Source organism: Balaenoptera ricei, chromosome 16 (genome assembly GCF_028023285.1).
Source record: "Balaenoptera ricei isolate mBalRic1 chromosome 16, mBalRic1.hap2, whole genome shotgun sequence".
Lineage (NCBI taxonomy): Eukaryota > Metazoa > Chordata > Mammalia > Artiodactyla > Balaenopteridae > Balaenoptera > Balaenoptera ricei.
This window is the reverse complement of record NC_082654.1, coordinates 14,402,001-14,427,783: the sequence shown is the minus strand read 5'-3', so window position 1 is coordinate 14,427,783 and position 25,783 is coordinate 14,402,001. Positions and strand designations below refer to the sequence as shown.

General features: G+C 38.1%; 1 protein-coding gene across 1 annotated transcript in view; it reads left to right on the top strand.

Annotated features, from left to right (window-relative positions):
* The first annotated feature begins 6,469 nt into the window (after positions 1–6,469).
* The window catches only part of PNLIPRP3 (pancreatic lipase related protein 3), a 32,447-nt gene continuing 13,133 nt past the window's right edge, over positions 6,470–25,783 (top strand). Inside the window, 5 exon segments of the mRNA XM_059900483.1 lie at positions 6,470–6,530; positions 18,690–18,841; positions 23,559–23,652; positions 23,655–23,677; positions 24,310–24,441. Of these exon segments, the coding sequence (XP_059756466.1) occupies positions 6,512–6,530; positions 18,690–18,841; positions 23,559–23,652; positions 23,655–23,677; positions 24,310–24,441 (420 nt within the window). The 5' untranslated portion in view covers positions 6,470–6,511.

The following is a 25,783-nucleotide window of genomic DNA, read 5'->3' as shown; positions in this document are numbered from 1 at the left end:
CAGTGGAGAAAACTGATACACACTACCTCAAGCTAGGTGATTAAGGTCAATATCAGTTATAAGTCATGATGATAATATGTCTGATATGATGTGATGAAAATGGCACTGTATTGCTGTGATCTTCCTCCTCAAAATCCATAACTCCAGGTTGATCATGAGAAAAAAAGCAGACAAATCCCAATTAAGGGCCACTCCACAAAATACCTGCCCCGTACTCCTCATTCTATCAAGATCATCAGAAACAAGGAAAGTCTGAGACGATGTCACAGGCAAGAGGAGCCTAAGGAAACAATGACTAAATGTAATATGGTATCCTGGATGGGCTAACTGGAACAGAAAAAGGATATTAGATAAAAACTAAGAAAATCTGAATAAAGTATGGACTTGAGTTAATAATAATGCATCAATAATTCTTCATTAATTGTAACAAATATACCATACCAATGTAAGATGTGAAAAATAGGGGAATCTTGGTGTGGGGTATGGGGGAACTCGCTATATTGTTTTCCTAATTTTCCTATAAATCTAAAACTATTTTAAAATAAAAAGTTTATTAAAAAAAAAAAAGAATAGCAGTTCCTACAACAGGAATGGGGAGGGTGTGAGGAAGAGCTCTTTGGAAAGAAAAGAGTTTCTTAAAACTTGAATATGGTAACTTTCTTTTTTTTTCTTTTTAATTAATTAATTTATTTATTTATTTATGGCTGTGTTGGGTCTTCGTTTCCGTGCGAGGGCTTTCTCCAGTTGCAGCGAGTGGGGGCCACTCTTCATCGTGGTGCGCGGGCCTCTCACTGTCGCGGCCTCTCCCGTTGCGGAGCACAGGCTCCAGACGCGCAGGCTCAGTAGTTGTGGCTCACGGGCTTAGCCGCTCCGCGGCATGTGGGATCTTCCCAGACCGGGGCACGAACCCGTGTCCCCTGCATTGGCAGGCGGATTCTTAACCACTGCGCCACCAGGGAAGCCCTATGGTAACTTTCTGATTCAAATAAAACACCCAGTTAGAAAGGCCCAGAAGACAGTTGACATTGCTGGGCAAGAAGCTTTGGAAAGAGGATGGAAGGAAGTTTCTCACAAAGAGACAAAAGATGAAGTCATAGGAGGGGACTATCTTGCCACAGGTGGAAATATCTAGGTATCTACAAAGTATGGAGAAAAGAAATGAATCTTGGGGAATAATTGTATTTGAAAATAAGAAAATTGAAAAAGCCACCAGCAATGGAACAAGAGAAGCCATAGAAATAGGTAGGAAAACAGATGACTTCAGGGACCTTGAAGATAAAGATGTGTGTTTCAGTGCCAAGGAAAGTAAATGCAGCAGAAAGATCAGGGAGGACCAACAATTTGAAAGGCTATTGAGAGACACTGTAATGTTTAGGGTTTATACTGGGTTCAAGTCCTAGGTCAGTTTTCATAATTATTTTGGGGATTATTTCTTTAACCTGTGTAACTTCACCTTCCTTATCTGAATAAAAATTGAAATATATCAACCTTGTAGGGTAATTGTGAGAACAAAATAATGGGCTAATGTATATGTAACATGTAACATAGAACCTGAGTAGTAAAGGTTTATTAATTACATCATGAGTCTTTCTAAGAAAATCAGGGCAGGCTCCCATGCTGGTCTAAAAATGGCTGGAGAAGGGAGAGAAAGGATACTGGCTTGGGGGCTTTATGGTGGTGAGGAGTTGAGGCTGGGGCAAAAGGGTTCCCATTCACATGGGCACGGCTTCCGTGGTTTGGACTTCACACCTGTGCCAAGAGGATTTCTTAGCCTGCTTAGATGTGGGGCAGAAAGGAAAACGGTAATGGTGACTCTTAAAAGCTGTCAGCAGTCAAATATGAAAAAAACGGAGTCAGACTCTTTCTTACAAAGTGTTTCCCAGAGTCTCCCTCAGCTGGACCCCGGAAACACCCACTGCCCCTCTAGCACCGCGCTAAAATGGGGAAGTTTGATGGAAGGAAAGCCAGAATGGAAGAGACTGAAGAGTCTTAAGCAACTGCAGTCAAAATATCTTAGCAGGTGAAACATTGCCAAGGCCACTTCCAGGATCTTGAAAGCACCTGTACTGTAGAGGAGACTTGAAATCCTTTTATGGATGAGTATTTGAGTTGTTTTAAAATGTGTTTGGCTGGATTTGCGCTACTCTACTTACATTCTGGTTGTCCTAGTGGATGGGTGGAAGTATGTGACAGAACTACTAGCCAAGGGTAGAGATGCTGTTGGTCACAAGACAAGAAGTGCATAGGGCCCAAGTTTAATCCACACTGAAACAAATCATCACCCTCTGATCTCTTACCTGTAAGTCACCTTCTTGTAACTTGTCCTTGGACATACTTTTCTTGTTCTTCTTTCTGAAATCCCCACCCTTCAATCATCCCTTTCCTAACTTATGTCTACCTACTTCATCATGCTTCCTAGTGAGCCAGTTTTCTATGACTCTCTCTCCGCGCGGTTCATTTCTGTTGGGTCCACATTCCCTCATAATTGCATAAGCCATTCACATCCAGACTTCCCTATTGTTATTTCACTTTCTCAGAAGACCTACCCATTGATGACCCTCCCTTCCAGTCCTGCCTTTCTCCTAGGCTTGTTTGGACAAGTACCCAGCCTCTCTCAACGACATTCATTGAGTAACACTTCACATGTAACAGGAGACTGGGTTGCCTAAGAAATAATAATAATTATTATAACTCCTATTTATTGAGTGTTGACTGTTTGCTTCGTGCTCAGCTAAGCTCATAATGGGCATAATCTCGTTTTTATCTTCACAATAATACTCTATGGTACATAATCCCCATATCACTCAACTGTGGTAATCATTTCATGATGTATTAGTGTATCAAATCATCACATTGTATACTTTAAATATACACAGTTTTATTTTTCAGTTATACTGAATAAAGCTGGGGGGGAGGAAAGGAGAGAAATGAATAGTTGGATAAGGGATAAAAGGCAAACTTAATGTTCAAAATAAAATTAGTGCAAGCAAGATAATGAGACATATACTTATTAGTCAATGTACAGAGGGGATCTGAGGCTCAGAAAAATTGAATAAGTTGTCAGAGATCATGCAGCTAAAGAAGCCCTGCCTGGGTGTGAACACTGATCCAGTTCTGCAGTCCAGGCTCCACATCACCATTCCTTCCATGAGAGCCTGCTTCTAGAATTTAAGCCTTTTCAAACTGCATTGAAACCCCACACATGATTTGCCAATTCTAGAGGTAGGTATAAATCCTCCCAACCTCTCCTTTCCTTACAATTGCCTCTTTGATGGTGACATTTTTCTATATTATATTATTCCGACTTCTTTGCTGAATGTGGAAGAATTTAATTTTTCAAAGTGTATTTTAATATGCCACATTCTAGTATGGCAAATTGCCATTATGAAAAGTGTGCTACTTGGAAACTTCAAGTAGCCTTCTAGAGTAACTTGTAATTGTAATGAATTGTGTTGATGTTATGTGCATTTTTATTGTATATAATTTAACAAGTATGTGATGGCTATCTAATTATAGTTCACAAAGTAATAGTTTACAGCAATATTTCCTCAGTAGAGGTTATACTTCCATATGAGATTCTTGTTTTATGTCTGCATACAAGTCGTATATTACTACAAAATGTGCATACAAATAAAGCCTTACTAAAAAAAATAGACTTTAGAAACATTATCTGTTTTAGAAACACATTTTCAAAAATTTGCAGAAAAAAATTACATGCCTTAAACCAATCAAGGTAAACAAATCATTAAAATATTTTGTCCTATCAAACATTGTAAGAAATATTCTGACAATAATCATGAGAGAAAGTTCATTATTCAAGAATAAGACAGGAAAAGTAAATTTTTCTACCTCTGTGAAATGCACTGAGTATGCTCCTAAATGATTACATCCTTTAAGCAGTAAATCAAAGAATGGGGGTAATAACAAAGGAAACCCTTTGGGCTCTACCTTCAAACTATATCCTGAGCCAATCCACTTCTTACCACCTCCATTGTTACCTTCTTGGTCCAAACCACTATCATCTTCACCTGGATCACTGCAGTAGCTTCCCAACTGGTCGTCTTGCTTCTCCTTTCCCTCTCCTACAGTCTACTGGCAACAGAGCAGCCAGAATGACCCTGTTACAACCGAAGTCAAACCAGGCTCCTTCTCTACTCAGAGGCCTCCACTGGCTTTCTTTTCTCTGAGAGGAAAAGCTGAAGTTGTTACAATGGCCTACAAAGCCTTACCTGCTCTGACCTCCAAGCACCTCTGTGACCTCGTCCTGTCCTCATCCCACTCCGTGTCTCTCTGATCCTGCCATACTGGCCTTTTTGCTTTTCCTCAGAGATACGAGGCACACTCCTGCCTTGAGACCTGGGCTTACCTGTCCTTTTGCCCGGAGAGTCACTTAGTTACCTCCCTCACCTTCTTCGAGTCTTTGCTCAAATGTCACCTTCTCAATGAAGCCTCCCTGGACCACCCAAATTAATAGCAACCTTCTCTTCCAAGCAAATCGCAAATGCCCCAATCTCCCTTACTCTGTTTTTTTTCCCCATAGTACTTAAACCACATTTTCACATACTCTATAATTTACTTGTTTATTGTGTTTATTGGCTGCCTCCCCCACTATAATATTCAAGAGGGCAGGGTCTCTGTTTTTTGTTTCGTTCATTGGTGTGTCACTAGAAACCAGGAGAGTACCTGTCACATAGCAACCACTCAAATATGAGGTGAATGAATGAATGAGTGCTAAGATTACTCAAGCACTTGTCTTTGTATTTCTCTCTTTCTTTGCTTCCCCAAAATAGCCACAGTGCCAGCCTCCTTGAAATCTCAGATAATTTAAAGAGTTGTGCATTAAGAAATAGCCTAAAAAGTTATTTAAGAAATTATAGCCTTGTTATTCAGGGTTCTGACATTAATAATGAAATATTCATTATGGCATCTTGAAAGGTTCTCTGCCTTACTAAATTCTCAAAATAATTTATCATGTCAGGGACAAAATTAATTGAATTATTTTCTACTCTTGAATCAAGAATTCAACTGATTTGCTGGTTTTCCTCATTTTTGTTGTGCTGTCATATATAAGCACAGATTTGATTTTGTGATGAACTTTTAAAAGCTACTGTTAACTCCTCTACGTGACATTTTTCAGGCAGAACTGCCATGATTTCAGTAAGCATCTAGAATTCACCAGTATCTGACCCTCGTTAAAGATAATTGTTAAAGTATAATGAGTCTTCAACTCTCAGAATGATAATCTCTCTAGAGTAAGAGTTTCCTTGAATGATATGAGATCAATGAAATCTAATGCTATTTTTTTTTCTCAACAGATATTGACCATATGTCTACTATGATAGACCTATTACTAGATGCTAGGAGCCCAGAGATGAACAAAAACCAGTCCTTATCCCAGAATGGTTTAGTCTGGAGAAGGAGACTAATTCATAGGTAATTGCCTAACAAGTCTATGACATGCTAAGTGCTATAGCAGATTCACTGAAAAGTGCTGTGAAAACATGGAAGAGAGAATGGTTTTCTTTTAATTCCTATATTATCATTGTAGATCTTTGTATTTTTTCACTTAAGCATGTTTGTTAAGCACCTACTAAGTTCCAGGCATTGTGCTTGTCCTGTGGGATGCAGACATGAATAAGACACAATCTTCTGAGAGATGCTGCTGATTATGTTATTCATGCCAATCCCATGCGTGTGGCTGAAAACATTGATTCTTGAAATGCCACTTGGGAAAAATGACCAGTTGTAACTGGTGAAGCTTTTAGAGCATGCCTCTTCTGTGGCATAGTTACTGGTCGCTCAATGTGCCAGGCACTGAGCTTGGTCTGTTCTCTAATCACTACATATCTGCATGCCAGGGTGGACTGGCTATTATGAGTTCCAGGAAATATTCCAACCAAAAAAGCACCCGAGACTTGTAACTAGTCTTGTTCATAACCTCTCCTTTGTCTTGCATTCTTGCACAACGTAACAAGGTTTATATAAAAAGGCTAAACGCTTCATAAATAATTTAAAATTTTAATGCTAATATGGTGAGAGTAAAAAATTATGAAAAACTAAGAAATACTTTCAGCCATCTTCTATGAACATTTAAAAACTGAGAAACTGACTAAGGATATCTGTGAATTGAATTGCTCATCACTCTAAGTTAATGGAGTAGCCAAAAAGACGAATTTGTATTACATTAAAGTTTATTATGAATCCTATGTACAATGATGTAAGGGTATATTTAGCTATATGTGAGCATACCTTTGCTCATATAGGCATTAACATACTTGAAAAATGACAATAATAAAATTAACACAATATAGTACTTACTGTATGCTAGGTATTATTCATATAATAAGTAATTCAATCACCTAAATGACCCTATGAATTAGGAACCATGGTTATCCCCATTTTACAGGCAAGGGAAAACACAGTGAGCTTCCTAGCCCAAGGTCACTGCTAATAAGTGGCATAGCCAGAACTTGAATCCAGGTGATCGGGCTCCAATCACCAGGCAACTCCTATGCTACATTTCCACACAGGTAAGACTGGCAGATTAGCCATGTTCGTTTGACTCAGCGTATTCCAGTAGGGCCTGTTTGTATTAAGTGGATGTTTGCACTCAGAAATGTGTTAGGTAGTATTCCATTGTATATATGTACCGCATGTTCTTTATCCATTCATCCATCCATGGACAGTTAGGTTGCTTCCATGTTCTGGCTGTTGTAAATAGTGCTGCAGTGAACATTGGGGAGCATATATCTTTTCGAATTATGGCTTTCTCCAGCCATAAAAAAGAATGAAATAATGCCATTTGCAGCAACATGGATGGACCTAGAGATTGTCATACTGAGTGAAGTAAGTCAGAGAAAGACAAAAACCATGTAATATCACTCATATGTGGAATCTAAAAAAATGGTACAAATGAACTTATTTACAAACAGAAATAGAGTCACAGATATAGAAAACAAATTTATGGTTACCAAGGGGGAAAGGGGGGTGAGGGATAAATTGGGAGATTGGGATTGACATATACACACTACTATATATAAAATAGGTAACTCATAAGAACATACCGTATAGCACAGGGAACTCTACTCAATACTCTGTAATGACCTATATGGGAAAACAATCTAAAAAAGAGTGGATATATGTATATGTATAACTGATTCACTTTGCTGTTTAGCAGAAACTAACACAACATTGTAAATCAACTATACTCCAATAAAAATTAATTAAAAAAAAAGAAATGTCTTAGGGAAAAAATATACAAAGTGTATAATCCTGGTTTGGAAAAATTTTGCTTTTTTAAATGTTTGTTAACTACCATCCCAAAGCATTAAAATATCAGTAGCTTTCAAGAGTGACTCAGTTTGTGCCTAACCAAAATATTACTAATGACGAAACAGCAAAACCTCAGAAATTTTAATTACCCATCACATAACGCAAGGCATACCCTGCTAATTATATCTCTTTATGTGAAGCTAGGAGTCTAAAGTATGGCACATTTACTAGGCAGAGCAGAAGAATTAAAGGTAGTGTGAGCTCCATCCTCTTCTGGACCTAGAACTTAAATACTGATTGATGTCATTTTGAAGAAAACAGCTTAATATTTTATAGTGAGGTGACTTTGTAAGTGAAAAATTTCAGGAAGATTTTATGTGATTTTTAAAATCAACTTAGATGTTTAGAATTTGGATTGCTGCACTTTTATTGTTTGGCACATCAACAGGTAAGACTCATAATTTATTATAAGTTCTTTAAAATAGAGTATATTCACATCTAAAATGTAATTGACATAGACTTTGAAATATTGGCTCTGTTTATATTTTATTCTTCATAAAATTATCTAAGGAAAATGCATCAGTTTCATAATAATGAATCTGATGAGCATATGAAAAGCATCTATTTCCAATGAAGTCACTAGACAGTCTTGTACTGGGCCTCCAGCTCCATCACTTACTAGCCTTATGGCCTTGGTCAAGTAACTTGTCCATTGAAGTCTCAATTTCTTCACTTCTAAGATGAGTATGTAGCAGTAAATAAAAACATACATGTTTCCATTTTCAGTACCTGCTTCACAGTAGATGCTCAATAAATGTTTGAATGAATGAATGATTAATTAATGCTGATTGGAACCTCCACATTGATATTTTTTTTCCATTTGGGTCATGATCTTACATATTAACTCAATATTCATTGACTTGTGCACTTTATACTGTGGACTCCTTATACATTACCTATGTAGTGGATGTTGGTTTCTTCTGTTCTTACCACCCTGGTTCAACATTGTAACGGTAAGCACAATAAAAGTTAGTTGATATGTTTTAGCCAAAATAGACTCAAAGGATTTCACTGTTTTTTAGTCCCTGCCCTCCAGCTCTCCTCTATGAGATGAAAAATAAAGGAGATGGAGCCATCGTTAGTTTTAGTATATGCCAGGAACTGTGCTCTATTTTCCATGATTTTCCTGCCCCAGGACAGTCCCAATTGAATGCTGAAAACAGATTAATAAATTCCAAAGCAGAATTAAGAAGCGAGTGAAGTATGTCCTGGTCTACGTTCTTGTATTATCACATCTCTTCTCAGTGGCATCTCCTCCTTCTAGAGTTCAAAGTCCTTTTGCTCTGTCTACTCACAGCCTACCCCTCAAAATCCTTTCTGAACAAGGATGCTAATACATTTTTTTAAATCAACAAATACAGTCACGTCTATGTTCCAGGCATTGTGTTAAGCTCTGGAGATACAGTTGTGATTGGTAAGTTCCCTAGAGCCCATCAGAAATATTTGCTTTTCAAATATTTGCTTTTCAATAGGGAGTGACTTCTGCTTAGAAGCTCATTGAATTAAGCACAAAGTAAAAAATGGTAGATAGCAGAGAAGTGAATGCAAATGGACTCTCACAAATTTAATAGACGCAATATAGGTAATAATACAAACACGATATAGACTCAATTTTTTAATTATGGCAGCTGTGTATTGTATATATGTGTGTAGTAGAAATATATATAATCTAAATTTCATATAACTATATTTTTAAAAATTTTTATCTGGCAGCTAACTCTCTCCTAGGTCCCCTTCTTAGACAGTTTAAATGCCATAATCAATCATAATCATTCCTTAGTGTGCACATTGGACTTCTCTGCTGCACTTACTTCACTTGGCTTAACCCTGACCCTGATTAAATTCAATACTTTGCAACTTTGTGACTGCACCTGTGCAGCTGAGTGTGCCTGGAGAAAAACGCAATCCATGCTGACTGTCTCACTGTGAAATCATGGTTATTAAACTAAAGTGGACTATGAGTCTGCCAAGCCATCATATTCTACTTCCCTGGTCCTTTCATTTTCCCAGGCTCCTGGGTTATTTCGTTTTTCTCCCCTCTTCTCAAACTGCCAATGCCTCCCTGCCCACCAACACTCTTGACTGATGGTCTTGTTTCCTATTTCAATAAGAAAATAGAGGACTTCTCTGGTAGCTCAGTGGTCTGCCTGGCAATGCAGGGGACACGGGTTCAATCCCTGGTCCGGGAAGATCCTACATGCCGCGGAGCAACTAAGCCCATGTGCCACAACTGCTGAGACTGCGCTCTGGAAACCAAGAGCCACAACTACTGAGCCCACGTGCCACAACTACTGAAGCGCGCGTGCTGCGACTTCTGAAGCCCGAGCGCCTAGAGCCCATGCTCCGCAACAAGAGAAGCCACTGCAATGAGAAGCCCCCACACCACAGTGAAGAGTGGCCCCCACACACCGCAACTAGAGAAAGCCTGCGTGCAGCAACGAAGACCCAATGCAGCCAAAAAAAAAAAAGAAAAAAAGAAAACAGAAACAAAAAGAAGAGACCCTCCACAAATTCCCAGCACCACATCTATCCATCTACCTGCATATTCCTGTCCATACATTCTGCCTTCTTTCTTTCACAAAAGGTGAGCCATTCAACAAAGACCAACCCTTCCTCCTATGTGTTAGACTTCATCTCCTCTCACCTGCTTCACCCCCCACTAGAGGACATTTTTTTTTTTTTCCATGGGGGCCAGGACTATTTTTTTCACTGCTGAGTCCTCAGTGCTGAGAATAGTATCTGGCACATAATAGGCACCCAAATAAATATTTCTTGAATAAATTAATGAACATATTTTCCAGCTTTTCTATGTCATTGAAAAAGGCTGCTCATAGTATGATAGAGAAGAGACTCATTTAGAAAGTGGAAATTAGGAAAATATGAACTAATATGCCAATTTATATGATTTCTTAACCAATTAAAACTAGCTTCATGTAATGTGCCATATTTCAAATGCTCCTGTAAGGAACTTTTAGGTCAAAGAGGAAATAAAAACATTTCAATTGCAGAATATAGCAAAATATGACTCAATAACTGAAGAAACTACAAAAAGAACAAGTAATGTTGAAGGAAGAATTTAATTAATAAAAATAAAGCAGATGTCAATGCATTAGAAAAACGGAAAAAACCCAATATAATTGATAAATCTATGTGGTGGTCACTTCATAAAACTAAAAAAATAGAAAATGGTGATGGAAGTTTTAAATAAACAAAGGGAAATAACCATGGGTGTGAAAGACATTAAAATGATTATATTTTGTATAAATTCATGCTAAGAGAATTGAAATTCTAGATGAAAAATATTACTCTTTACACCAAAGTAAATCCCAGATAGATGAACATTTAAAAGTAAAAGAGTGAAACAATAAAAGTATGAGAAGAAAACAGAGTGAAGTTGTTAATGATCTTGGAGTGAGGATGGTTTTTCTAAACAAGAAAAAACTCCGAAGCCATAAAGGAAAAGATTGATCATGCTGTTGAATAAAATGCAAACTTCTATATGACAAAAAGTAAAATCTATAAAACAAAAATATAAAGAACCAACTAGAATGTCTTTTCTGAAAGAGGGCAAATCTTTTTACTGTTCAAAGAGCTTTTACAAATAAACAAGAAAAGAGGACTCGCGCCTCCACAGCTCTCAGGCGCGCGCCCGCTTACTCTCTCTCGCGCGCTGGCGCCCCCTCCCCGCCACGTGACCGGCGGCCCGGCAAGACCCGAAAGCTGCGCCCCGCTCCGCAACGCCGACTGCGTTGCCGCACTGCTGTGAGGGACTCGCCCTTTCGGCCAGCCGTCGGAGGACCTCGGGGTGACCTCCTCGCATCTGGGACACCAACGTCGATCTCGCCCTCAGTCTCTGCCAGAGAAAAGGGGGAAACCGCTAAGGACGGATGGGGCGTGCCCCCCGGGGCCTGACTCAGGTGTGGGGGGAGATGGGCGCGCGGAAGAGCGGGGAAGTGACTGGAAGTGGGGGACTGGGCGGGGTTTGAGTGGACGCGGGTGCACCTCCGACCCGGGAAGAGGCCGAGGGCTAGAGGTTAAGAGCGTGGGCTGTGGGCTCGCTGCTTGAGCTCCGTGACCTCGGGGAAGTCGCTCAAACCCTCAGGGCCTGTTTCCTGCTCCCTAAAATGGCAACAGTAGTAGAAGCGACCTCAGAAGGGCTTTTGGTGGCTTTGATGAGAGAATTTATGGAACCTTCTTCCTACAGAGCCTGGTCTGTAGCATTTGGTGAATGGTGGGTATAAAGGCAGAAGTCGGGAGAGAAGAGCACGTCTGACGGTGGCGACACTGGTCCCAAGGGAGGGTCTGTGTGTCGGAAATATGAAGAAATGAGACTGCAGAGAGGCCAACTTTTTATGGACGCTGAGGATTTGGGACAAAATATAATTATAGCTCACAGTTCTGAAGGGCCGATTGTATTCTTAGCAGTTCACCTGAACTATCCTCACAACCCTATGGTGGTGTTGAAGTGATCAAATTAAATAATCATGGAGTGCTAAAAAAATAAAATAAAATAAGAAAAGAAACACTTTAGAAAAGTGTGCATAGGGCATGAAAATCTCACCCATTAGAAGATGTACAAATGGCCAGAAATACACAAAAAGATATTCAAGTTTATAGGTAAAGAAATGCAAACTAAAATGACAAAAGGTGGTGCATATGAAAATTTAAATGTGCATACCCTTCCGCAGTAGATTGTATTATTGTTCCCCATTATTCACTCCCCCACTCCCCCAAAGAGGATTCTGCAGCACCACCTTTGTCCACATGACGTGGCAGAGAGCAGTGCCAAGTCTGAAGGCCTGCTTGAAGAGTCTTTGTCTGGTTCGGCTGTTAAATCCTTTTCCTCTGCCCCAAGAGCAACATGTTCTGAACAGGGTCTGCTCCATTAGCTTAGATACTGGAATGAAGAAGACTGGTAAATCAGCGCCACATCCAACCCAAAACCATTGCAGCCAAAATATAATATGAACAAGAAATGAACCTTAATTTTTGTGAGCCAATGAGATTTGGAGGCTAGCTGTTACCACAGTATAACCTAGCAAAAACTAATTAATGTACCTCCTAATTCTACTTAGTGATAGAATGACCTGCATTATGGTTCATTTTATTCCTACCACTTAATAGCAATGAAACATTGAGCAAGATGATCACTTTTTCTAAGTCTTCATTTCTTGACATATATAACACGTAGGGCTCAATCTGTTTTTGCTATTTTAATTATTATTAATAACACAAAGAAACCAGACTGGACATAATTTGGTGAAGACTTTTGTGACTTTTTTAAATTATAAAGGTAATTTGTATTCATTATTGAAAATTTGAGACCATAGGTAAATAATATAATGAAGAAAACAAAAATCACGCTAACACCATTGTTAATATTTTGGTGCACTTATTTTGAATTTTTTTTTTTCCTCATACATTTTAAATGAAACCATATCTACATAGTTCTGTCATCTGTCTTTTCCCACCAACACAATATCATTCTCACTTTCATTAAAAGTTTCATTACAAATTCTCTGTAAACATTTAAATGGCTACATAATATCTTTAATTCTATGATTTTTAGAACTATATCCTTTGTTATATGGGCCATTTAAATTACTGACCCAACTTCAACTTATTAATTTTATACCAAATGTTATTTTTAGAGAACTATTAATCCTTCTATTTTTTCCTAAGAGATTTTAATAGCTTATGATGTTGATCAGTCTTTCCTTAATCACATCTAATTTCTTCTAACTTTATGTCCTTTCTATTGCCTTATGGAAAAAGGGCATGATGATCAATACCCCTGGTAAATTACAAACATAGAAAACATGCAATATTTATAATAATCTTCACTTCTAAATCCAAACTCTCTTCCCTAGACTGAATAATGTAGTTGAGAATTTAGGGTTGAGGGGGGACCAAGGAATGCAAAAAATTAAGGCAGCTGGACATTCTAGGAAAAGTAAGACAGTTGTATTAGAAAGCCATGATCCAATATGAAATCATTGGTTCAAATTAGAACTGGATGTATGTGGGCTTCAAGAGGAAAAACAGAATGGTTTCCAGGCAGGAGAAATATTGATTGAGAAGCCACACTGTACTAGGGATATATTGAAGAAGACACATGTTTACACTTCCAACAAGAGGAAACAAAGTCAACCAGAGAATCCAGGAAAACAAAAATGACACACAAAAGCCATGATCTGAATATGGAGCCAGCTAAAATGATGCTGATCTGGAGCAATTCAGGTATAAGAAAAGAGAGTTGGTTTGAAGATTCTCCTTTGAAGCCAATGGGTATGTGAACATTGGAAGTGCAGAGAAGGAAATGTAATTATAGCATGTTAGCTGGCTCTGAAAGGAAAAAATATTTATCCAGTCATAATAATGTAAATTCTGTTTACTGATTTTCAATATTTTGGAGTCAGTGTACAGACAAAACATGGAAGACTTAATTATGATTATAGAACAAGGTCTGAATGTTATCCATCTTGACAGTATGAAAGTAAAAGTGCAGCTGACAGACCTTGGAAGATGGAAGGGAGGAAGAGAGGGAGAGGCAGTATCTCTTCAAACTTTGTCTTGCAAAAGGTATGGAGTCAAGTTATAAGGAATATGAGGTATGGATCAAGACCTAGAAGATGACTATTTAGGCTTACAGTGGAAGTCAATAAATGAGCTGGAAACAGTGTTATTGACTGTATTGGAGGAGGAGTTGAGACAAAGTGGAGAGCAGGACAGGCTGGCTATTGAGCTGTTGCCCCTCAGCTTCATGCCACCCTTGCTTTGCCAGCGCTGAGAAATGGCAAACATGGTCCACCACTGCAGTCATTCCTGGAGAGGCACCGTCAGTAGGGACACAAGAGGGACACTGAGGCTCCAGGAGAAGGGAGGTGCTCCTTCCTGTTTGCTCCTGGTTCCTGTCTGTTTTCCCAGCATTGGCTTTTCAGTCCAGCACAAACAACCATCCAGAAGCAGCAGCTGGTTTCAGTTTCCTAATACTCCCAGAACCAAAAGCATGGTGCCCACTCAAAAAGCCCAGCCCTAGCCGGCTAGCAACCCCTCCTCAGGGGCCTGAATACCAGCTCTGGAGTACAGTCCGCACACCCCCAACACCACTCGGGTCTAGCAAGTTTCCACATTTGTATAACTCCACCTCTTCTGTGTCTTCCACCAGCCCTTCTGGTAGCTTCTCCCTGCAGGTTACTCCTTTTGTCTTCAGTTCTTCAATACCTGATTAATAACAATGTATCATATTAAACTCTCACAGTTAAAATAACTAGTGTGGTTTCTGTTTCTTGCCCTGAATAATTCAGGAAATAGGTGGATTAAATCCTCATATATTATTGCAGCAAGTTAATAAATCATGTGTGATTGATGTTGATAAATCAAAACTTGGTAGTGTAAGCACATTATATAGAGGTAACCACAGGAGGTAACCACAGGAACTGCAGGCGTGTTTAAGTTGTTGCCTCTTGGGAGAGGGTTGGGTTTGTGGGTGGGCAGGTGCTATTGCTCATCTGCACATTCTTTTAATGTACAAACATATCTTTGATTAAAACTATTTTTTATTTCCTATCCTCTCACTGTACTTTTTGTGGAATCTCATTCTTAGGGAATGGAGAAAAGCAAACTTTCCTAAAACTGTGAAGTTAAAATCTAGTGGACTTGAGAATCAAGATTCATTTAATATTTTTTGGTAAGTGAGGAAAGAGAATCCTCAAATTCAAGTCTTCAAATAGCTCTAACCTATACCAATAAATAATCATAAATTGAATATATATCATCAATTTAATAATAACAGTAAGTTGAATAATAATAAATTGAATAATTATAAATTATAACTGTAATTGATTAAACTATAGTTAGATTATACCTCTGAAAAACAGCATGAAATAAAGTTTTTAAAAAATTTATTTAAACAAAACAAAAAACCCCACAAAAATAGTTTCTCCCTCCCCCACAGCTGCAAGCCTGTGGCAGTCACCAATCTGTTCTCTGATCTATGAGCTTGATATATCATCTTTATCTGATTTATTTCATTTAGCTTAATACCCTCGAGGTCCATCCATGTTGCTGCAAATTGGAAGATTTCATTTTTTATGGATGAATGATATTCCATTGTATAAACATATATACCACAATTTCTATTCATCAGTTTTGCTATTGTAAATAATACTCTAATGAACATGGGAGTGCATGCGTCTTCTTAAGTTAGTGTTCTTATTTTCTTCAGATGTATACCCAAAAGTGGACTTGCTGGATCATATGGCAGTTCTATATTTTATTTTTTGAGAAACCTCCATGCTGTTTTCCATAGTGGCTGCACCCATTTACATTCCCACCAACAGCGCATGAGGGTTCCCTTTTCTCCACATCCTTGCCAACCCTTGTTATTTCTTGTCTTTTTGATAATAGCCATTCTAACAGGTGTGAGGTGGTATCTCACTGAGGTCTTGATTTGTATTTCCCTGATGATTAATGATGTATAACATCTTTTCATGTACCTGTTGGCCACCTGTATGCCTTTTTAAAAAAAAAAAATGTCTATTCAGATCTTCTGCCTATTTTTATTCAGATTTTTTTTTTTTTGCTATTGAGTTGTATGAGTTTTTTAATGTATTTTGGATATTAGTCCCTTAGCAGATATATGATTTGCAAATATTTTCTCCATTCAGTAGGTTGCCTTTTCATTTTGTTGATGGTTTCCTTTGCTATGCAGAAGCTTTTTAGTTTGATGTAGTCCCACTTGTTTATTTTTGTTTTTGTTGCATATGCTTTTGACGTCAGATTCAAAGAATCATCACCAAGACCTGTGTCAAGGAGCTTACCGCCTATGTTTTCTTCAAGGAGTTTTATGGTTTCAGGTCTTATGTTCAAGTCTTTAATCCATTTTGAGTTACTTTTTTTGTCTTATATAAGATAGTGGTCCACTTTCATTCTTTGCATGCGCTGTCCAGTTTTCCCAACATCATTTATTAAAGAGACTGTCCTTTTTCCATTGTATATTTTTTGCTTGCTTGTCATAAATTAATTGACCATATATGCCTCATTTATTTCTGGACTCTCTATTCTGTTCCACTGATCTCTGTGTTTGTTTTTATGTCAATATCATACTGTTTTAATTACTGTAGCTTTGTAATATAATTTGAAATTAGATAGTGTGACTGCCTCCAGCTTTGTTCTTCTTTCTCAAGATTGCTTTGGCTATTTGGGATCTTTTGTGGTTTCATACAGATTTTTGGATTGTTTGTTCTAGTTCTGTGAAAAATTCCATTGTAATTTTGATAGGGATTGCATTGAATCTGTAGATTGCTTTGGGTAGTATGACAATTTTAACAATATTAATTCTTCCAATCCATGAATGTGGAATATCTTTTCATTTACCATGTCTTCTTCAGTTTCTTTCCTCAGTTTCTTAGAGTTTTCAGTGTACAGGTCTTTCAGCATTTTGGTTAAATTTATTCCTACAAACTTTATTCTTTTTGATGCAATTGTAAGTGGTATTGTTTTCTTAATTTTTCTTTCTGATTATTGTATATAATCAACTGATTTTTGCATATTAATTTTGTATCCTGCAACTCTACTAAATTTGTTGATTAGTTCTAACAGTTTTTTGATGGATTCTTTAGGGTTTTTTATATATACTGTCATGTCATCTGCAAACAGTGACAGTTTTACTCCTTCCCTATACTTCCAATTTGGATACTTTTTATTTTTCTTGCCTAATTGCCCTGGCTAGGACTTCCAGTACTATGTTGAATAAAAGTGGTGAGAGTGGGCATAATTGTCTTGTTCCTGATCTAAGAGGAAAAACATTAAGCTTTTCACTGTTGAGTATGATGTTAGCTGTGGGCTTGTCATATATGGCCTTTATTATGTTGACGTATGTTCCCTCTATACCCATTTTGTTGGGAGTTTTTAATCATAAATGGATGTTGAATTTTAACAAATGATTTTTCTGCACCTATTGAGATGATCATATGATTTTTAGTCTTTATTTTGTTAATGTAGTGTATCACATTGACTGATTTGCAGATGTGGAACCACCTTTTCATCCCTCAAATAAACCCCACTTGATCATGTGTATGATCATTTTAATGTATTTTTGAATTCTATTTTGTTGAGGATTTTTGCATCTATGTTAATCAGGGATATTAGCCTGTAAGTTTCTTTTCTTGTGGGCATCCTTGTCTGGTTTTGGTATCAGGGTAATGCTGGCCTTGTAAAATGAGTTTGAAAGAGTTCCCTCCTCTGCTATTTTTTGGAAGAGTTTGAGAAGGATTGGTATTAATTCTTCTTTGAATGTTTGGTAGAATTCACCAGTGAAGTCATCTGGTCCTTTGTTTATTGGGAGCTTTTTGATTATGGATTCAATCTCCTTAGTAATTGGTCTGTTCAGATTTTCTGTTTCGTCATGATTCAGTCTTCATAGGTTGTGTGTTCCTAGGAATTTATCCATTTCTTCTAGGTTGTCCAATTTGCTAGCATATAATTGTTCATAGTAGCTTCTTTTGATCTTTTGTATTTCTGCAATATCAGTGATAGCTCCTCTTTCAGTTCTGATTTATTTGTTTGAGTCCTCTCTTTCTTTCTTGGTGAGTCTAGCTAAAGGTTTGTCCATTTTGTTTATCTTTTGAAAGAACCAGCTTTTAGTTTTTGTGTTCAGCTATTAAATGAAAATGAAAATGTAAGGTCATAGTGAAAGAATAAATTAGAGCCAGTGAATGAAAGAAATGATTAAGACCTAGTTTTCCTCAAACCTCTCATTTTAGAGATGAGTAAAGTGAGCTCCAGAAGGAAGAAATGGTTAAAACTAAATGAAACTTTGCTCTCACTTGTACTCTCTGAAACGTTTATTGCACTCCTGCTGTGTGCTGGGCATGGTGCTAGGCTCTGGTGACACAAATATCCCTTTCATGAAAAGCTTAAGTCTAATAAGAAAAGGCAGAAGCTCAGGGAAGACATAGTACCCATCTTATGTCTCAGGCCAGTTAACAAGAGCTGTCCTATGTAATAGTTCATTTAGTCTTCATAACCAGGCTGTAAGATAAGTGGTATTATCTCCATTTTACAGGGGAGGAAACTGAGACTCAAAAAAGGTAAAATAATTAAACAAAGTCAGGAATGTATCATTCTAAAGCCCATACACTCTCATCTGCAGAATTGCCATCTACACGGTCATGGCCATAATATGGAGAAGGGGTGGGAAGGGAAGGGTAGAGGAGAGCATTTTTTGAAAAGAATCTCCCTGAATCAGACTTGTTTAAATTAAGGACTAATTTCAGTTAACCCTCTTAGTGGGAAACATAGCCTTTCTCTGGGCCTGGTTCCTATAATACTAACACTCTATCTTTTTGCTGCAGGAGAAGTTTGCTATGAAAGGGTGAGGTGCTTTAAAGATGGTATACCATGGACTGGGACTTTGTCAAGAAAGATGGCAGGTTTACCCTGATCTCCAGAGAAGATAAACACTCGCTTTCTGCTTTACACTAGACATAATCCCAAAGTCCATCAGGTAAACTAACTTGCTGCCTTCACACATAGATTGTTCTAAAATATAAGATGCAGCTGCCGATATAGAAGACATAGATACATTAACCTATTCTGGCATAAACTGTTGAGTTAAAGGAAAATATTTCTTTTTAGTATTGTGAGCCAGATGTTTTTCTCATATTTGTACTAGTATTTAAATATAAAGATTGCTCTGATTATGTGTTTCATATGAGGTAAATTTGCTATTTCATTCAGTTAATATATTAATTGGGAACCTTCCACATGTAAGACTGAACAAACAACAGTACCTATTATGTACTAAATTGAATAAACAAGACAGTGTCTTAAATTTATTATATTGAGGAAATGAGGTATGTAAACAAATACCTTTATTGCAACACAAATTTTGATCTGTGATGTAAGATACAAATAAAATACTCTGGGAACAGAGTGCGGAAGGGCTTACCTTCCCCTTGGTGGTGGGGATGGGAATGAAAGGCTTTGGGGAGGATCTGAGGTGTGTCCTGAAGGATGGGCAGGGTTTTCAAAAGCAGAGGCAGGGGAATGGTATGAACAAACATACAAAAGAGAGAGACAACAGAGCATGTTTGATAAATGACAACGTGTTGGGTTAGACTGGAGGCAGAGAGGAAGTCCTTAAATGTAGAGTTAGTTAGAAAACTAGTTTAGAGACAATTTGTGTAACTCCTTCCTGGGGAGTTTGGACATTACCCAGGGAGCCATGAGGACCCATTGTGAGTTTTTGAGAGGCTTTAGGACATTTACGCTGGCTGCAGTGTACTTTCTTGCCTGGAGCTGAAAGAGCCTGGAGGGGACTGCCAGACCGTTTAGTACTGTGCAGTACTGTGTAGTCACTAGCTACATGTGGCTCTTGAAATAAAATTAAAAATTCAGTTCTTCAGCTGCACCAACCACATTTCAAGTGCTCAATAGCCACACATGGCTAGTGGCTACTGTACTGGACAGTGCAAATATAGGATATTTCCATCATCACAGAAAGTTCTATTTGACAGCACTGAATAGAAAGCAATAGTGCAGTTTGGATCAGACACAGGAACTAGCCTGAACCAGATAATGAGAGTGAGCATGATAATAGAAAATTGACATGCTAAACATCATCAACTGTCCTGAGATTTCATGTATGCATGATAGGATGAAAAAGGACCCTCTTGTCTGAAAAATTTAGGGCAAAAGAAAAAGTTAAATTTTTGACAAGTGAGGCTTGTTCAGACTATTGAAGATTTTAGTCTTACAGCTTAGCAGGCAGTCCAGAGCTGGAGAAATACATTCAAAAGTCTTTTACCCAGAGGTGATAGTTGAAACTCAAGAGTGCATGAGATCTCAGGGGAGAGAACAAAGCATGATACTAGACCCAGGTGGAGCATCTACACTTAGGGAGCAGGTGGGAAAGGGGGCCAGGGAAGGAGCAGTCCCCGGTGCAAGATCATCTCCAGTCTTTACCTGCATCTATAACCTTGAGGCTTGCTTTCCATCAGACCCATCACATGCAGGGAAAGTCTCACCAGCCAAGACAGCCTTCCTCTATGCCTTCACACGCTGCAGACATAGCTATCTACTTATCAGACTCACACATACATATGTACACATAGCTCTTTACTGAAATATACCATCTGCTCTATAGATGATGGATGTAGCTAGAACAAAGAAGAAAAGACAAGACCTTATCTGGGTTATAGAGAAACTTATAAGGAAAGTGTCATCAAAAGTTTGATTTTTATAACTATCAAAAAGCAAAGAGAAGAATATTACTCAGCTCTAAAGAGGAAATGAAATTCTGATAGATGCTGCAACATGGATGAACCTTGCAAACGTTTTGCTAAATTGAATAAGCCAAACACAAAAGGACAAATATTATATGATTCCAGTTATATAACATACCAAAAATAATCAAATTCATAGAGACAGAAAGTAGAATAATAGTTACTAGGGGCTGTGGGAGGGGGTGATGGGGGTTATGTTTTAATGGGTACAGAGTTTCAGTCTGAGATGATGAAAAAGTTCTGGAGAGGGATACACAGCAATGTGTTGCACAACAATGTGAATGACTTAATGCAAATGAATTTCACCCTTAAAAATTGTTAAAATGGTAATTTTTATGTTATGTGTATTTTACCACAATTTAAAAAAATGTAACACAGATATTTTGGGGCACCTCTGTCCATTTAGGACTTTCAGGGTATATTTTTCTGTTCAGGAGTAACTGTATCCCCTGGTCTTGACCCTCAGTCCTCATAAGACTTGTTGATCCTTTATCCTTCTGGACAGAGACATGCACTCGAACTTTGTAGAGCACAGGCACTAAAACAGAAGGTGATGAAGACCAGTCTTTAGGCAAGGCTGAGCCCTAAGGGAAATGAAGAGAACATCAGAAACCGAATACTTTCCTAGTAAAGGGGCCATAAAAACAATGTTTTCTACATCTTCCCCATTCCCTTCCATTTGGAAAGAATCATGTGTGACAAACCAGATCTGTACCTGAATTTTGCAATAGGCACCTGAGGGTTTGCTGTTAAAGTGGTTTTTAATAACAGCTAGGTTGTAGGATGAGTCAAGGTGTGATACTAAAAGCAAGGATCGTCCCAGGCTCAACCCATATGCTGTACTGTATAAATTTGATTACCTTTGTTTATGAGAAAAACAATTAAGGAATTTTCAAGGATAAACATGTTGCAATAAACTTGGTCTTCTGAGTCATAGGTCTTCTCAGTTTCCTTCCTGGAAGAAAAAAACCAACTTCTTCTCCCATGAATCCATGACTGCTTAACCTGGAGTGACTCATTGCAGTTGCTAGTTGTGATGCATAGCTTGCATAATTACAGTGGTTTCTGTGCCTGCAATTTTTGTCAAGGCTAGAACATGCCTAACTCGTGACTATTTTTGACTCGCTGGAAATGAGATCACATGGAAAGTAGTCAGCACTTGTAGAATGGATTGATCTCATGCCAGTTAGGTTCCATGATCCCTCAAAGATAAGAATGTTAAGAGAAAATGCCGCAGCACCCAGCTAAACGTCAATACTTCAGCCTTATCTCTGGATAACATGTTCTTTTTTGACACCCTTTTTAGTTTACATCCTTGTGGCAGCAGAATCCAAGTTGGCTTCTTTTGATTCCATGATGTTGTTTGGAGTTTCCCACTTTCTAGGTTAGTGTGTCATTTTAGAGGGGTGTGTTAGATTGAATGTAGAGTGAACAAAAATGTTTTTTCTCCCTTTTCTACTTTACTAAATCCTTAATGGCTTTTGTGACAACAGAGGATGCTTGGATCCAATAATACTTGTCAGATTTCCATTTTGAGGCTTCTTGCTCGAGGTCCCACTTCTTCAAACTGTTCTTGTGACAGGGGAAGACTAGACAAACTTTTTCTACTAAATTGCCTCTCCAAAATTGGTTTTTCTGGTGTAGAAACAGGAATATAGTAGGTGTTTAAAGGGCTCCAGCTGGAGTTGAAATAAGCATCGAGTTCTTTTAGCTACACAGATGGACAAATGTCTTTGTACTTGGATTCGATTATTTAGCAGAGAAGTGATTCCTAAAAAGCCCCAATACAATTAATTTTATTACCTGCCTCACAAATCCCACATCTGCTCTGCATCCTGTCAGTATGATCAGATCACAACTTGAAAGCCCAGTAGTTAAGTGCATGACTTCAGAGAAAGGCCACGTGGGTTTGAATCCTTCTCTAGGACTCATTAGCTGCAGTACTATTGGACAAGTGACTTGATTTCTCATTACGCCCCTTCCTAATTTGTAAAGTTAGTACCTACCTCACAGTGTTGAGAGGGTTAAATGTGCTACTCTATAGAGTACCTGCAACATGTCTACTTAGACATGAGTTTTATCTGTATTATAATTATTACCATGTAAACCAACTTAGGATTCTCATAATCGTTTGCTTACAGTCTTGGAGAAACTTCAGTCAGTAAGTTGTATGATTAATTGCATATACTGTTAAACACAGGTAGCTAGTAATAGGCTCTTCGTTTCAGTTTCATAAGTATCTAAATGTGTTGCTTTTCAGTTTAGGAGTACCATTGGCAAAGTTGCTATTTGCTGATTAGAGCTTTTATTTTGTCTCAAGAGAATTGCTTATACTTGTGACTTTTAATTTTTCTTTTAATAACAAAATCACTTAAATTCATAGCATTCTATAAGTCTTTGAGAGTTTGGTTATAAAACCATCCAACAAAGTACAAGAAATACAAAACAATATTTAACATAATCCCATAAAATTATCTTTAATAGGCTGTTGTATTTCATGTGGTGAAAGTCTAACCTCTATTCCTCATTCATAAAGTGTGGTGGACAATCTATTTTGCCACCTTTGGAGCATGCTTCTAAGTCTCCAATAAGGTAATTCTCATGAATTATATTGACAACTGAAAAATACTATACAAAAGTAAGGCTTACTGAAATTCTGATTGAAACTGACCCAACATTGTCTTATAAACATTGCCTCAAAACCAAACATGTTTATTTCCTTTATGATTAAATTTGTATATTGCACTTTGTAATGCATTAATAATCTCTTGGTACTTTTGCAATACGTAGCAGTAACTATTTCTTTGATAAAAAGGTATTAAAGAAGGCTGTTAAAATCAAATTTAGAGGAAGACTTTTGAGCAAATTTAGAATAATTTCACTAAATAGTAAATAATTTTCAATTATTTTACCTTAATTTCTTTTCACCTGAAACAGGAAATCAGTGCAGCTAATTATTTAACTATCCAAGCCTCACACTTCGGAACAGACAAGATCACCCATATCAACATACCTGGATGGAAAGCAGATGGCAATGGCAGCAAGACATGTGCAATGTATGATGTGAATAAACGCTTCTTTACACTAGTATGAAAGCTTTATGTTTAATGTGAATGTACTTTGCAAGGTACTAATGTATTCATGGAAATTCTCCATTCAGTTATTCACATTGTCCATGTCCCAAGGCCTCAAATGAATTACCCATTTCCCATTTATTTTCACTTATTATGAATCACACAGATTATGATGGAAGATTTTTATAATTATTCTTTGGTAAATTCTCATCTTTGACAAAAGATTGAGTGGTATGATAAATTTCTCATTTAATTTAAGGAAAACATTTCCAAGTTCACTCCATGAAATTAATTTTCCTCTCTTATACCAAGGTTAATAGACTGCTAACGTAGTAAGTGTGTATAGTGTGGTAAGGTCGGGCTGTCTGAAATCATATCATGGTTCTATTTACTAGCTCTGTGGTCATGGGCAACTTAATTAACCTATCTGTGCCTAGGTTTCCTTCTCTTTAAATGAGTATTAAGTTGATATATGTAAAAGGGTTAGGACAGGGCCTAGCATGTAGTAGGTTCTCAATACCTGCAAATGTTATTTCTTATTGTGAAATCAGTTGTTCAGGCACCTTGGTTTTCTTTAATTCTTACTTTTTAATACTTACAATAAATCTTTTTAGGTGTTCCTAAAAGTAGAAGATGTGAACTGCATTAATTTAGACTGGATTAATGGTTTGCTGCAATATATCCATGCTGTAAACAATCTCCGCATTGTTGGTGCTGAGGTGGCTTATGTTATTGATGTCCTTGTGGTAAGAACTGTTGATTTTTTAAAATTATATTTAACTGACTTTGTATCATAACACCAAGAATTTGGGGGTAATTCTATGTTCTTTTTTATTAGTTTACACATATACTGAACATGTCAAATAATAAGCGTTGGTGTATGATAGCCAAACAGGGAAGTTACTTCTTGTGAAAGAAGTGCCTGTAGTTCTACAAAGTGCCACTTGGTGGCAGTGTCCCTTCACAGGCGCCTCACCAAATCCTTCCCTACCCCCCAAGCTTACTGCCATAGTCAACGGGTAGGACCACCTTTGTTCATTTTCATCACACTGTAAACCTATCCTTAATGATAGAGAAGAAACCGTTTCTGCCTTATGGATGCTATCTGTGTAGAATGTGAAGTGCATTTTCCAACAGAAACTGGGTTCTATGGCAGTGAATTAGGTCCATGGGCCAGTCCAGGCATGACCCTTTAACCTACACGTTTTCTAAAAGAATAAAATAGACTTTGCTATTTATGAGGGATATACTTTGAGACGTTTATAAATCTCCAAATGCTCTACCATAATAGAAAGTAATTTCACACCGTGAAATGCAGTGAAGTAAAATCTAAAGATTTATGATGCTTTCAGATTCTTAAGGAGAGTTCACTCCTTCCATCCAACAACTATTTCACTCTGCACTTGCTGTGGTCCCGGCTCTGTTCCAGGCACTGAAGGCACATGGTGAGTGAGACAGAGTTTCTGCTCTGGCCACGTGTGGAAACAGTGCTGTGGAGAATTCCAAGGCAACGGGAGGGGGAATAACAGGGGCAGCAGCTCACTTAGATGGTGGGTCAGGGAAGGTGGTGTAGAACACTGAGCCCAGTTAGGAAACAGCCTGGAGAAGGGTCGGGGAGCCAGATACTCACCTTCCTCTGCCCCCACTTCTCTATCTGCACCCCAATTTATCTGCCCCCCACTTCTCTATCTGCGCCCACTTCTCTATCTGCACCCACTTCTCTATCTGCACCCCACTTTATCTGCCCCCCACTTCTCTATCTGCACCCACTTCTCCATCTGCACCCCACTTCTCTGTCTACTCTTCCCACTCTGTCAGGGGAGACTAGAGTACAAGGAGGAACTTAGAGTGAGTCTTTGTCCACAAAGGATAAAATCAGATTCATCGCCTCTTCAGAGAAAAACCAGTCCTAAGCTTTTGTGAATTTCTTCCTTGATCTTGGGGCCTGAACTACAGGCTCTTAAGGGTCCAGGAAATAAATAGGAGTGGCTTGTAGGAAGCTGGGAGGAGATTTTGCTGAACTGAAGAGGAAAGTGTTGGCTGACTTTAATGTTCAGTGAATTGTTCACCCCCTTGGAAGCCCAAGGT